Consider the following 13,926-nt stretch of genomic DNA (forward strand, 5'->3'; position numbering starts at 1 on the left):
TACAGATAAATTTGTTTTTAATAAAGGAGTTAATTTTCTTTCAATCCTATATAAAACAATAGCAATTAAAAACTTCATTTTTGAAAGTAAAATATTTACATATGAACAAGTAACTGTGCAAAATTTACATGAAAAAATGGAAAGACAGGGATTTCCTAAAAGACGAAATAAAAGGTGTAACAGTTTGCAGGTGTAAAAATACTGATCCGCGTTCGGTTCACACTCGCGCAAAGTCCAGTCTGGCGTGAGGACTCACACGGAGAAGCCAAAGTATTTACAGTCATAAAAGTACTATCAATAGACAATTTAATACAATAACCTCTGAAAATATAAAGAACCAATTAGTATATTTGTAATAAAAAAATAGGTACAAAGAAGGGGCTTTGCTCGGAACATCTGTAGAGTTGGCCCACAGCTGGCTTACAGTCTCTTAGCAAAATAATTATAGTTTACATACCGTCTTCATGTTATGTGCCAAAAATTATGTACAATTACTGACAAAATACACCAACCATTTTTCAACACTTGATTCACACTGAGAAACAGTCTTTTGATGATTCTTCTCAACTTTGATTTTATTTCATCTAAGTTTCCACTTTTAGCTAAAAAACACAGTGCAAGTAAAATATATTTATGCTGAAAAGGTTTTCATTTCTTTTAACTTTACAGCTTTACAAACTCGAGCAAATAAAACGCGTCTGTACAGATGCCGACCGCACATTCGGAAGGAGCCGCAGCGGCTGCCCCAGAGCAGAGAGGGGACCACGCTCGGGCGAGCGCGACCAGCTCCGTGCTCCTCGGGGACGCTGGCGAGGGAGGGGACGGGGACATAAATAGTCTAAAAAATCAGTTTGCTTTGCCAACTGACTAATACAAAAATAAAATAAATGAAATGAGGTCATTGCTGTAGACACACACCTACGCAATACGTTGGGTTGAATCAAACGAAATGCACAAAAAATGTAGAAACCGCTACAAGGTGACAGAGGCAGCTAATTATTTGCTAAACGATTCCATCCGTTTTAGATATGGCTTGTTTGGCAAGAAGGCCACTCAAAGATGAGTTAAGAGTTAACTGTCCGTTCAGAGCGCCCACGGCCTCTGTTCTCGGTTACAGAAACGTGTCTTCTTCCGAACTGAAGAGCGGACTTAGAAACAGGAATATAAAACTGCTTCGTTGTAAAGAGGTGGCTGTTTTTTAAACAATATCCCATTTGCTTGTTACAAAAGGCGTCATCTGCAAATATATAAAAACGTGCCAGGCGTCTCCGTCCGCGGCACCGCGCCCGCCCATGCTACTTGAGGAGTGCCTTGTAGAGCAGCAGCGAATGGCTTGTCTCACGCTCATTCTCTAAACAAAATATGAGGTCCCTGAGGTTGACACGCGTGATCCTTTGTCGCGTGAACTGTCTGGGGGTTCCAACGCCGGAGCCACCTGGGACCGCGGAGCCTGGGCCCGACCCCTGGTGGCGAGAAAGGAGAAGACAGCTGGGTTAGAGGTGCGCACAGGTGGGCGCCACCCACGGCGCCAGAAGGACGGGTCAGAGCCGGGTGCTGGCCCGAGGACTGCACACACCTGGGGCCACTCACATTTCCCTACAGGTGTCCCAAGGAACCCTGGTGCTGGAGGAAGCCAGGCTGGGGACAGGCTCCTTCCGGCAGGCCTGCTCCTTGAGCTGGAGCGCTTTACGAGTCCCTCATGCGGAGGGGGTGCGAGCAGAGGGGCACGTTTCCAGCTGGACAGGCGGGACCAATGCCACACCTGGGCCCAACGGTGTCATCCCCGCTTCGCTGACAAAGGAACATTCCCAACGCCATAAAGTCTAAACTCCTGGACGGGGCAGGCTGGTGGTCAGCCGGCTGGCACGCTGGGCCACCCTGATCCCCAGGCTGGTCTGAGTGAGACCCCGTCCGCCGTCTCCAGGCTAAAAGCAGCGCTTTGGCTCAGGGCCTGCCCCGCTGGGGGAAGGGCCGAGTTTCTGCAAGTCTCTGCCACCTGCTTGTGGCACGGAGTCGCCGGGCCGGTTTTCCTGGAAGCGTCGTGGCCACCCAGCCACGGTGTCTCCATCCGATGCTCCGGGGCTCAAGCCACACACCTGGGGGGCGCTCGTTTTCCGCTCAGAACGAAAACTGCATTCTGATGGCCAACGTTGCTCATGTATGTTTCAGGAGCAAACATGACCACGGCATGTTCACAGCCGTCGCAAGTTCACAGAGACGGGAGGACCAAGTTCTCCGGCCCTGCCCAGACCAGGCCGCAGTTACGGGAGCCGGCCAGCAGGTGGCAGGCGAGGACCACAGCAGGGGACGCTCCGCGCTCCGGCACCTGGTCGCCGCCGCCTGCGCCCCGTCTGCCCGGCAGGGCACGGCCTCTCCGTCCCTGTGCACACACACGGCTTCCACCTCAACTGCCCTCCTCTCCCCTTCAGACGCCTTCGCCACCAAGATCCCCCCCAGCTTACTCCTGCGCGGGCGGCTTTTCCTTGTTTGAAAGAACAATTCCGGTTTTCTCGGCAAGTCCCTGAGTCTCCGCAACAGCCCTAACGCGTTTGGTGCAAGAGACCGCAGCGCCGCTGCGAACGCCTGCGACCAACACGGAGTCTGCGGGGCGTGCGGCGGCCGGGCAGCCGCACACCATGGGGAGAGGCGGTTTCTGGAAGGAAAGCTACACGCGAGGGCGGCCTTCCCTGCCCACCTCCCTGGCCGACGCTGCGGCCGACCTCGAGGTGCGGCCACACGGAGAGCAAGTTAACAGATGCTAAAGTCAGAAATCGAGATATGTAAGCCTTCGCTGTAACAGACTGCAGGGATCAAAACTGCTGGCAAAGTTTTCTGGTTCTCACGGGCGTGTGTCCAGCCCAGGCGGGCTCCAAAGTCAGCGAGAAACTGGAGCTTCTCGTGGTTCTGTGCAGTTCCACAAAAAGCCCACGTTCCAAGATATCCTTCGTGACAGAGCACTTCGAACTGCGGGACGGGCCCTGCGGTGGCCCTGAGCCGCAGAGGCAGCCAACCCCACGCCCCGACCCAGGCGACAGAACACTCTGAGGGGCCGGGGTCGGGCGTGGGAGGCAGCGGTGGACAGGACCGAGCCCGCCAGCAGCCGCGCCATCGAGGGCTGTTCGGGGTCCCTGCTTTTGCGGGCACCGGGCTACAAACAGAACGACCCTGGACAGGGTGCGGACGCCCACAACACATCTCCTCCCTGGCGAATGGAGCCTCCCTGCCACGGGGCCACCGGCAAGACGGCCAAGGGAAGCTATTGCTTCTGAAGGCAGCCCTGCCACGCTCAAAACGGCTCCATCCATCCGACAGTCAACAAACACTTGATGTAAAACCAAACGGAAAGAAAAAACCCCCTTCATCCCAATCCCACCTGGCTGACAGGATCAAGCTCACTCGAGAGCCCATCGCTGTGCAGACACGGCGCCGCCACGGCTCCAAGAACAGGAACCCCCAGGCCCTGGACCCCCGGGAAGGGCCTCGGGGAAACCGCCACCTCGGGGCGAGGAGCTGACTCCACGGCAGCCGGAAGCACAGAGAAGTGGCTCTCGGGCGAGGCGGCGCTCAAGGCTGCTCCTGCGCCCCCAGGGCCGGCGGGACCCCCGGCTGCCCAGGCCGACCTGCCAGAGGGCCCGACAGAACCGAACAGCACAGGCTCCAACGGCTCACTCGCCTGCCCTCGCGATGGCGTGGTTCCCAAACTCGTTTCCACCCATCTCTACGCTCCTTCTGCCCAAAGCACAGAGCACACCCGCGCAAACAGGAGGACCGGCGGCTGCGGTAAAGACTCCAGTACTCGGCCGAGGAGGACGCACTCCGGTCACAGGGTGAGGACAGTGCGCTGCTACCAAGTCACCCCAGCAGCGCCCTCCCTCTCCCCAGAAACAACCCAGAGCAAGGAGGGCAAGTCTACACGACACGACTCCATCCACATAACGCGAAGACAAGAGCACCGTGCTCCAAAGCACCCCAAGGGAACAGAACTGGCCCGTCTCTGCAGCGCCCACGGCCCCCGCGGAGCCCAGACGGGGGGGAAGCCCGCAAGGGGCCACAGTCCAGCAAAACCCAGCCCAGAATGGCTGCTGGGTACCACCCGCCCCCCCGGTCTGAGCGCCCAGAGCACAGACATGGACGGGCGCGGGCAGAATCCTCGGAAGACAGAGCCCCTGACAAGGGCCGTCTGAAAACCAGGTATGGAAAGGGAAAGAAGTAAAGGGGAATTTAGGGGTCCACGAAACAGAACCTCACATCAGAGGACACAGGATCCTTTGGTTACAACACATGACCTTCCACGCCCCCACCCCCCACCTCTGCATTAGTAAGTGCTTCTCATCTCACTGCCGTGGTTCCCGACCCACCTCTTGTGAGGACGTGCCCCACCCCTTGGCAGAGTCCCCAGGAAGGCCTTGGCGCAGGGTCCGACCAACACAAACGAAAACCCGGCTGGGCTGCCCGCCTTTCCAGCGCTGGCAGAAGGGGGCGCCACCAGACTGCGAGTCCTACGAGACACCCAACCACCAGGAAAATGCACGAGAGGGAGATTAGCCAATCCATAAAGAATCACCACAAAAGTCAGAAAACAGAACCCACACGCATCCGAGACAAACCCCGTCTGGGAACACAAGGACACGAAGGCAGCACGCCCACAACAAAAAGCGTACTAGAGCATGTGAGGACCGGAAACCGCACCAAACCGGAAACAGGGACACAGAAGGAGATTAAGAATCAGGGGCCTGAGTAGCAGGTCAGTGTGGCATCCGATCCCGGCCTTGGCTCAGGCTGGGATCTCGGGTCCGTGAGACAGCGCCCCACACCGGCTCCGCGCAGTCTGCTTTCCGGACGCGCTCCTTCTCCCTCGCCCCTCCTTCCCCACTCGCACGCGCTCGCTCTCTAAGATAGGTAAACAAGTAAAATCTTAAAAACAGGAAGAAATAAGAGTTGACTGAATGCAAGAAAAAAAGGAAAGGAAACAAAATCATGTCAGAAATGAGTGAAGTTAAAGGCGAGGCACCAAGAAGGGAACAGTGAAGCGAGGCGGACCAGCGAGGGGGCACACGCCGCCAGGCCCGGGGAAGGCCCTCACTGCCTCATCGGAGCCTCAGAAGGAGAAAAACAGGCACGGGAGCCAGAGAGACACTGAAACCGGAACCCGAGAGAACATTCTGGAAAACAGAGACTGAAACCTGCATCCTATCAACTCTGACACTTCCTCAATGGAACTACTACTTTTCAAAATGACAGACCAGGCCTCCAGGTAAAGAGAAAAAAAGAGACAAAGGGAAGAGAATCAGTCTGGCATCAGCCGTTCAAAACCAACTTACATAGCGAGGCGACCACGGACAAGCAGTCACAGAACGACTGGAAGAAAATGCGAACCAAGGATTTTATATCCAGCCAAACTGTCCTCCCCATCAAAGCCCCAGAAGAACCGTTTTCCGCATACAAACGTCAGGGGACCCTGCACCAAGGCCTTCCTGGGGACTCTGCTGTGGAATGGGCACCAATCACGCAAGAGGTGGGTGGGGGAACCACGGCAACACCACAGGAGAAGCACTTAGGAACACAGAGGTCAGGGGGAAGGTCATGTGTTGTAACCAGGAAGCGGAGAGCCAGGGAACAGACCACACGGGACAGGCTCACTGGCAACCATGAGGTTGGACCAGGACCCACAGGATCCAAGAAGCCGAACAGTTAAGTGAAAACCAAGGGACAGAAGACGTTTAATAAGGTTTACGTGCAAAAATAACCCAAATATGGGCGCCTGGGTAGCTCAGTGGGTTAAGCCGCTGCCTTCGGCTCAGGTCATGATCCCGGGGTCCTGGAATTGAGCCCTGTGTCAGGCCCTCTGCTTGGCGGGAAGCCTGCTTTGCCTCTCTCTCTGCCTGCCTCTCTGCCTACTTGTGATCTCTCTGTCAAATAAATAAAAAAATCTTAAAAAAAAATAACCCAAATATAATTCTAAACCTTCCTAAATGCAAACAAAAAATGTTAACTCAAGAGCAAAGAACATACCCTTTAGAGGAAGACAATCACAGCAAACATTAAAAATAAACATAATTCTAAAAATGTCATGAAAGAAAAAAGACCAAGCATGTTGGTCATTATCAATAAAAGGGAACAGGCTTAATTCACTCATCTATTCCAAGAAAATCCTTTCAGTTCAGCTCAGAAAACGACCGAGCGTGTGCTGCAGACAGGAGACGTGCCTACCACCAGGAAGGGGGGACAGAGGTTTTCTAGGAGGACAGAGTCAGAGAGAGCAGCATGATGGTCCCAACGCAGGACACAGAAGTCCAGCCCACTGGACAAACGGCTACTTTCTTAACATGAGAGCAACAGCTCACAGGTGTGACGCGCGGGAACACGCAGGCGCCAGAGAACACGCACCAGCCCCTCGCTGCAAAGCAGGAGCTGCAGGAGATAAAGACAGAAACATACTAATAACAGAGGCTTTGGATTGCCGCACCCAAGACAAAACACATCGCATCGACAAAAATAAGCCAGGATTCCGGAAACCAGTCAGCATAATCAGCAGGGTACGTGTCGCGGAAACCCATGAAGCTCTCTACCATACCATGAGAACACGCCTGCTCTGAGGCACCCACGGCACAGTCACAAACACGAACGACCCATGATGCCATCAGACGGGCAAGACCAGACACTAGGACCACACGTGGTATAGGTGACATGGGGGAGGCCCCCACTGCACAGATAGTGACACGCAAGACCATCCGGAGGGGCTGCCCGTGTGCCTCACGTCCCCCCAACAGCCCCCCAGCCGTGCAGACACGCTTGTGCACGCGGCTACCGGATCCCGCATGGTCTGCGCACAGGGCGGAGGTCGACCAGCCGCAGCACGCGGGTTGCTATAGAACAGAGCCCGGAGGGTCTTTCTGAAATGAGATCGAGTTCCGGAATACATTAGTGACAACAGCTCGTGCGGAAGGGCCTGCACACGGCCCTTCAAGGACGGTAAAAGGGGGCGTAAGAAAACGCAGGTGGTGCGCCGAGTGCACACGGGCCGCAGGGGAGGGGTGGAACGGCGAGGACGGCGCTCAGTGTCTGCAGGGCTGTCCGCAGCTCTGCTCCCTAGAACTTCAAGGCCCCGAAATCTAACTACAGTCAACCAGACGCGGGGGAGTCTGGCACGGAACCCAAATGGCAACAGAAGCGCCTGAACGTACTGAGCCGCGTGAAGACGCAGCGGAACCAGCGGAGACAGACGGCCGGAAAAACACCCAGCACAGTACCTTGAGTGCAGAACGCCCGCCACCCGTCAGAGGGGCCCAGAACTGCCCCGCCGACAGCACCCCACGCCGGCCGGGACGCGGGGCAGCGGGCGCTGTCGCGCGTGGCTGCCGGGAACGCCATGTGGCCCGGCGCCTCGGAAGGCCACTTGGAAGGTCGCGTCTGCCACGCCAAGTGTCCCCAGGCCACACGCTGCAGCGACCGCGCACCGTGGCGTTTCCCTAACAGAGCGGAAAGCTCGCATCCACACAAAGCCTCCGCCGATGACCGCCAACACTCGGAAGCGACCAAGGCGTCCTTCAGCAGGCGATGGAGAGACACACCGGGGTCCATCCGGACGGCAGGACCGGATTCAGAAGATGCGCTCTCAAGCCGCGAGAAGCCGGGGAGGGAGCCGGACACATGGCAGGGAAGGAAGCAAACCCCAGACGGCCGCGCGCCCTGGGATTCCAGCTCTGCGACCTTCTGGAAAAGGCACACGGACGGAGACGGAGACATAGAGAGACCAGGGGTCGCAGGGTAGCTGGAGGTGGGGTGAGGACGGGGGAGACAAGCACGTGGCACCCAGGGGGACCGCTCCGTGTGACACAATGAAGCCGGAAGCAGGTCTCAACGCGTGTGTCCCGACCCGCAGAGCGCACGGTGCCCACAGTGACCCGAGGGTGACCTCGGACTTGGGGTGATGACGGCGTGTCCGTGTGAGCTCATCCTTGTACGACCTGCACCGCTCCAGGGGGCCGTGCGGGGGGGTGGGGAAGCGGGCACGCGGGGGATCTCTGTACCTTCACCCAGTTGGGTTGTGAACCTAAAGCTGCTCTAAACCATAAAAATCCACGTGATTTTAAAAAATTAAATTCTGAAAAACAGAATCAGAGAAGGTCTTGTTAACAGTCTGTCACTCCGATGACTTGTGCTGGAGAAAGCTGGGTGAGGGGTACACAGAAACACTCCGGTACGTCCCTAACTTTTCCATGGGTCTAAAATTAGCTCAAGATAAACAATTTTTTTAAGAAGGAAATACTCCTAAACTAAAAGAAAGAAAAGGAACTGAGCACTACCTCTGGTGGAGAAAGGCACAAGCGTCCCCCTGAAGTCCAAAAACAGGCAAAAGCAACAACGTACGAAAGAACTCCCCAGAACGGCCTCTGGCGACCTGCTTCTTTCCACTGTGCCGCTCAGGTCCCCGTGCTTCACTGCCAGCTGTGCCTCGCGCCCGGCTCTCCCTGCAGGTCTGGAAGCTTTTCCTACTCCTTAGCACGCACTGCGGACACATCTTGACACCCGAGTCAAAGTTAATCAATACGCTTTCCAATCTGCCTCCCGCCCCTCCCAGCACCGGGACCCCAGCAGCCGAAGTGGCTGGGGAGCTAGTCATGCTGAGCGGACGACCAGACGTGCTGCGCGTGGTGGGAACTTGCGTTCTCACAGAGAGGACTCATCGGCAAGGGAGGGGAGGCTGGGAAGCAGCCCCATGTGCAGACCGGAGTCAGGGCACCGGCAGGAGCGCAGAGGCTGCGTCAGAGACAGGGAGGGCAGACACGCGCGCGCACACCTGAACTTGCGTGAACACCCCTGGGCCGGGAAACCGGGAGCCCCACAGCATCCGGCCCACGCACAGCTCAGACCCCGGCCTCCACACACCAGCCCCCCTCCCCGAAGGGAACCAGGGCTCCTGGCAGCGTGCTGGGGGGCGGGGAAGCACTAGAGGCTCCGGGACGCCACTCATGCCGGTAAGAGCATGATGCTTTGAGAACGAGGGAGGCATTTCAAAAGGATATAGAAACCAGCTTGAAGGAGCTTCCACTGCCCAAATCTAGAAATAACGAGAGTATTGATTACAACCCACTGAATACAACAGGTGTCCACGGTCCCTGCCACGGTGCCGAGCAAACAAATGAGCAGACGGATGAAAGGAGGAGGGGGAGCTCTTCATGCGCAGGAGACAACCAGCAGGTGCAGACGGGCCCACAGACACACCCTCCCACTGGCCCCTGTGATGGTGGCCGTGGGGGTGGGCGGCCGTCGGCACTGGGTGCTGAGGCTGCTGGAGGACAGGGGCAGCCTCTGCGGGATCCTGGAGCACGTCTTCCCCAAGTGCCGACACACAGCGCCGGAACCAAGGGGACGACAGTGGGGAACGTGGCTGAGCAGCCTGCAGCCGGGGCCATGACGCAGGTCAGCAGGAAGGTCCCCACCCTCGGGCCACCTGATATGATGGGCTCAACACAGGACCCGTCCTGACGGAGGCATCTCTGCCAGTCGCCAGACTCAGAGTGAAGGTCGCCTATACACACAGTCCCGTCCCCTTCAGCACTGTCCAGAGCAGGGAGATTCAGAACAGAACTGCCCGGCATGCCCGTTGGGTGCCCCACGTGGAGCCGGAGATGCTGCCGGGCTGTGGGCGAGATGGGAGCAGGCGGGAGGACGGGCAGCCTTCCCGCCTGGGAGGCCGTGTGGCCCCGTGCCCGACAGTGCCCTGCGGCGTCCCGCAGGACCCCACAGTGCCTCCCAGCGCCGGCCCCTGGGGGTGCGGGACATCCCATCCCAGGGAGACTGCGTACGTACATACGTGTAGCGCGCACACGCACGAGACACCGTGAGGGTTGCAGGCGATGCAACCTCCAGAAGCTACACTGAGTTCTGCGTGCCACTCCCACAACTTCCCTGTAGGTTGAAACTATTCTCAGTGGGAAAAATCTGTCTCTTCTCAAGAAAATCACTATATCCTAGGAAGGAACAGGCGCAGCTGTTTCTTGATCCTCCCAAAGGCCCATGTAAGACTCACGGCAACCAGACGGCAACACCGGAAACGAGCAGACCGGATTTAGACCCAAGTCAGCAGAGACAAGCCGCAGGCAGCCACTAGCCTGAATGGTACCAGAGAACCGTGCAGGACAAGCTAGAGACACAAACGTGCACCGCCAGGCCTGCAAATCCGGGAGGCCCTCGGAAAGGGAGGCAGTGGCTGACGCAGCAGCGGCCACACGGCCTCCCCAGGGCTGCCATCAGCACGGGACCTCTCGCGGGTGAGACCGTGAGGCGGGAAACTGAAGCCGGGCGTGATGGGGCAGTGGGGACCAAGGGCGGTCCAGGAGCATGTCGGGAGGAAGCAGTGCCGTGGGGCCTGGGAGACAAGCAGACGCGTTTCGTCAGCACACAAGGACATCAGAGGAGCTCCAAGAGGCTCACAGATAACCTCAGACTCCACCTCCTCTTAAAAGTTGAAGAAAACCAAATTCACATGCAAGGAGCACGGGAAAGCACCAAGGCCGATGGCAGAGAAGGCAGCACGAGGAGAAAGAAGGTCAGGAGGGTGAACGACACCTGTACCGACGGCGCAAACGCCAGGAACACGTGCCAAGACAACAGACCGACGATCGAGCCCCGCATCGGGCTCTCTGCTCAGCGGGGAGCCTGCTTCCTCCTCTCTCTTCCTGCCTCTCTGCCTGCTTGTGATCTCTGTCAAATAAATAAAATCTTTTAAAAAGTTTTAAAAAATTAAAAAAAAAAACAGACCGAAACTGTAATGTTCTACCTTAAGACAACTTAAAATAAGAAAACAGCAGCAGTCACGAGAGAGAAGCTGGAACCCACAAGCTCGGACACGAGGTGCCAGAGTCCGGACAAATGAGAAAGGAAACCGGAGGAGCAGAGCCGCCGGGGGCCGTGAGGACGGCGAGGAGCAGGCGAGGAGCAGGCGAGGGCGGCGGGAATGATGACGGCAAAGTTGACACAAGGCCCCATGGCCGGGAGCCCCGGAGCGGAAGCCGGGGGAGCCCACCAGGAGAGAAGGCGCTCTGGAATCCAAACAAACCTGCCGCTGCGGCTGGAAGGACTCGGCCCCAGAATGCTGACCCAGGCCGACCCATTCCAAGTACCATTAAAGACGCTTAAAAAAAAAGGACGCCTGGGGGGCTCCGTGGGTTAAGCCGCTGCCTTCGGCTCAGGTCATGATCCCAGGGTCCTGGGATCGAGTCCCACATCGGGCTCCTTGCTCAGCGGGGAGCCTGCTTCTCCCTCTGCCTCTGCCTGCCTCTCTGCCTGCCTGTGCTCACTCTCTCTGACAAATAAATAAAATCTTTAAAAAAAAAAAAAAAAAGGAATTCTTTGGGCAAAAAGAACACGACGTCCGAGAGGAATATGAGACCATCACCAGCCTGAACGGCAACACTCTGTCCCGGGAACAAACACCCAGGGTGACACGGTTAACGTTCTCAAGGAAAGAATATGGGAGCCAAGGACTTCAAGGCGATCGAAGCGGACCTTTGGGGACACAGGACACAGACCGCCGTCCGTGTGTGAGAACCCGGGGATGCTGGCCCAGGAGCCACCCCAAAGACCGTGGCAGAGAACGAGACTCAGAAAACCGAAGAGCTGCCCAGACACCGCCAGGGTGTAAGTCCGGTCCTCGGGGGCGACCGCCGACGGCGGCTGAAAGGGGCAGAGGTGGAGCGTGACGGCGGCCGCGCGCGCCTTCAGCGGCGAGTGAGGAACGTGCGCGGCCACAACGGGCATCACCGCAGCCCGGCCCGCCCGGAAGACCCCGCTCCCACCCCGGCACCCAGCCCACCCAGCCGAGACGCCGGAGGGCCTTCCCCTGGGAGGGGAGCTTACCCCCAAGACCGAGGGCCGTGGCGCCAAAGCCTCAGGGCAAACCCGGGCAGGGAAGGTGGGGCGTGCGGGGGTCCCACCTGGTCCCGGGGGCACCGACAGCAAAGTGAAAACCGAAGCACACGGGTCCGGGGGAACCGCCTGCTGCCAGGAGCGCCAGCACCACTCAGAGGAGACGGAGCCAGTCTCTAGCCCTGTCGCCCACGACACCCAGCGTCGAGCAGCAACCAGGAGCCGTGCAGAGAACCAGGAGCGCGAGACCCGCCGCTGGGGAGAGAAGCGGTGACCAGAGACTGACGCTGAGGCGGCCCGGACACTGGCCTCGCCAATGCACTAAAGCAGCTTCTCTCCACGGGCCTAGGAGAAGGCTCTCTGTGCCGGCCCGGGAGCAGACAGGGAACCCCAGCAAGAGTCAGAAGCCCCGGGAAAGACCGACTGGAAACTCCAGGGACACAAACACGCCTGCAGGTCAGAGTGTCACCGGGTGGCGCCACAGCTGCCCCACCGACGCAGCAGCTCCGTGTGCTCGGGGAACCCAGAGACTTAAAGCAGGAGAGACCATCCTGTGTGAGGACTGAGAAGAAAGATGGAAGGAAACTGCAGTCCAGAGACAAACGCACAAACCTGCAGTAGTGAAGACGGCGCTCTCAGAGCAGCCAGAGAAGGGGGAAGCGGCAGCACAGGCCACAAGCGTAACCTCGGTGGGGCCGGGGAGACAACAGAGCCCCCCTCACAGGAGAACGATGGTCACGCAGACATTACGGCTGTTTCTCAGGTTTAAGAATAAGAGTTTTGTGAGGCGCCTGGGGGGCTCAGTCGTTAAGCGTCTGCCTTCAGCTGAGGTGATGATCCCAGAGTCCTGGGATCGAGCCCCGCATCTGGCTCCCTGCTCAGCGGGGAACCTGCTTCTCCCTCTCCCACTCCCTCTGCTATGTTTCCTCTCTCGCTGTGTCTCTCTCCATCAAATAAATAAATAAAATCTTTAAAAAAAAAAAGGAGAGGAGTTTTGCAATCTTGGGAAACACGCTGGGAAACCTCCCCCCTTTCCTATGATCTGGAAGGAGAGAGCAGAGCCTTCGAGTGGGAGTGTCCCCGGACCTGTGAGAGGCGTCGGCAGAGGGGCCCCGGGAAGAGGGCAAAAGTGCAGAACAGCACAGGTGCCTGGTCCCTGGGCGCACACGTCCTACATGTGTCCTTCCCGAAAATCAAATGACGTCGAGCTGGATACACTCCACGTACAATGTAGAAGAAAAGCTTAAATGAGAAAAACACTGTCAACCCAGAAGTTTATACTCAGGGAAAATGTTCAAAACGGAGGTAGATGCGCTAGGCTCACGAGGGAACGGAAGTGGAGAGAACCCCGCATCCGCGTGCCGCACCTCAAGACATGCCGGGCGCCGCCCTTCGGGCCGAGGGGAACACCGCTGGCGCCAGCCCGGACCACCAGCCCCGGCACCAGCAGTGGTGACCTCCTGTCCATGGGAAAGGCCATGAGTGTTTTCTTCCCACGAGGATCAAAGCAGAAGTAATAAAACCCCGAGGCTGGGCGTGTAGCCATGTGAAGTATCACAGGAGACTAACAAAGTTTGGACAGAAACGGGCCAGAGCCCCTTTCCAGCTCAGGGCCGCGTCCCGTACGCCGCCCCAGAGGAGCAGGCGTCCCCGGAAGGCCACACTTCCGACAGAGTCTGCCCGTGCTCCCTCCACAGGTGGCCCACCTCGCAGCAGCCAGGCCCGGCCAGCGAACCTCCTCGCGGACAGAGCTGCCGGCTCACGGCGCGCCCACGAGTCAGCGAGACCCGAGACACCAGTCGCCCGAGGGGGAGCCTCGCGCACAGGCAGGAAGGCCAACCCTCAGGCGTGTCTGCGACCTGCAGGGCAGAGGCAGGAAGCCCTCATGAGACCCCTGCCAGCCGGCGGCCACGCCACAACATACCTCTGTCCCCGACCCCGGCCCCGGCGAGTCCACTTTCCTCTTCTTCCTGGGCCCGATGGCGGCGAGCGCCGTGAGGTTGGCGTCGCGCTGCCGCATCTGCGCCAGCTCCTGTTGCTGCATCTTCGTTTTGA

General features: G+C 57.9%; 1 protein-coding gene across 1 annotated transcript in view; it reads right to left on the bottom strand.

Annotated features, from left to right (window-relative positions):
* TAF4 (TATA-box binding protein associated factor 4) overlaps nucleotides 1-13,926 on the bottom strand; it is a 65,057-nt gene continuing 51,131 nt past the window's right edge. Inside the window, exons 14-15 of the mRNA XM_045981482.1 lie at nucleotides 13,796-13,915; nucleotides 1-1,463 (exon numbers count right to left, since the gene is read on the bottom strand). Of these exons, the coding sequence (XP_045837438.1) occupies nucleotides 1,296-1,463; nucleotides 13,796-13,915 (288 nt within the window). The 3' untranslated portion in view covers nucleotides 1-1,295. The remainder of the gene's footprint in view (nucleotides 1,464-13,795; nucleotides 13,916-13,926) is intronic.

This window comes from Meles meles, chromosome 16, assembly GCF_922984935.1.
Source record: "Meles meles chromosome 16, mMelMel3.1 paternal haplotype, whole genome shotgun sequence".
Lineage (NCBI taxonomy): Eukaryota > Metazoa > Chordata > Mammalia > Carnivora > Mustelidae > Meles > Meles meles.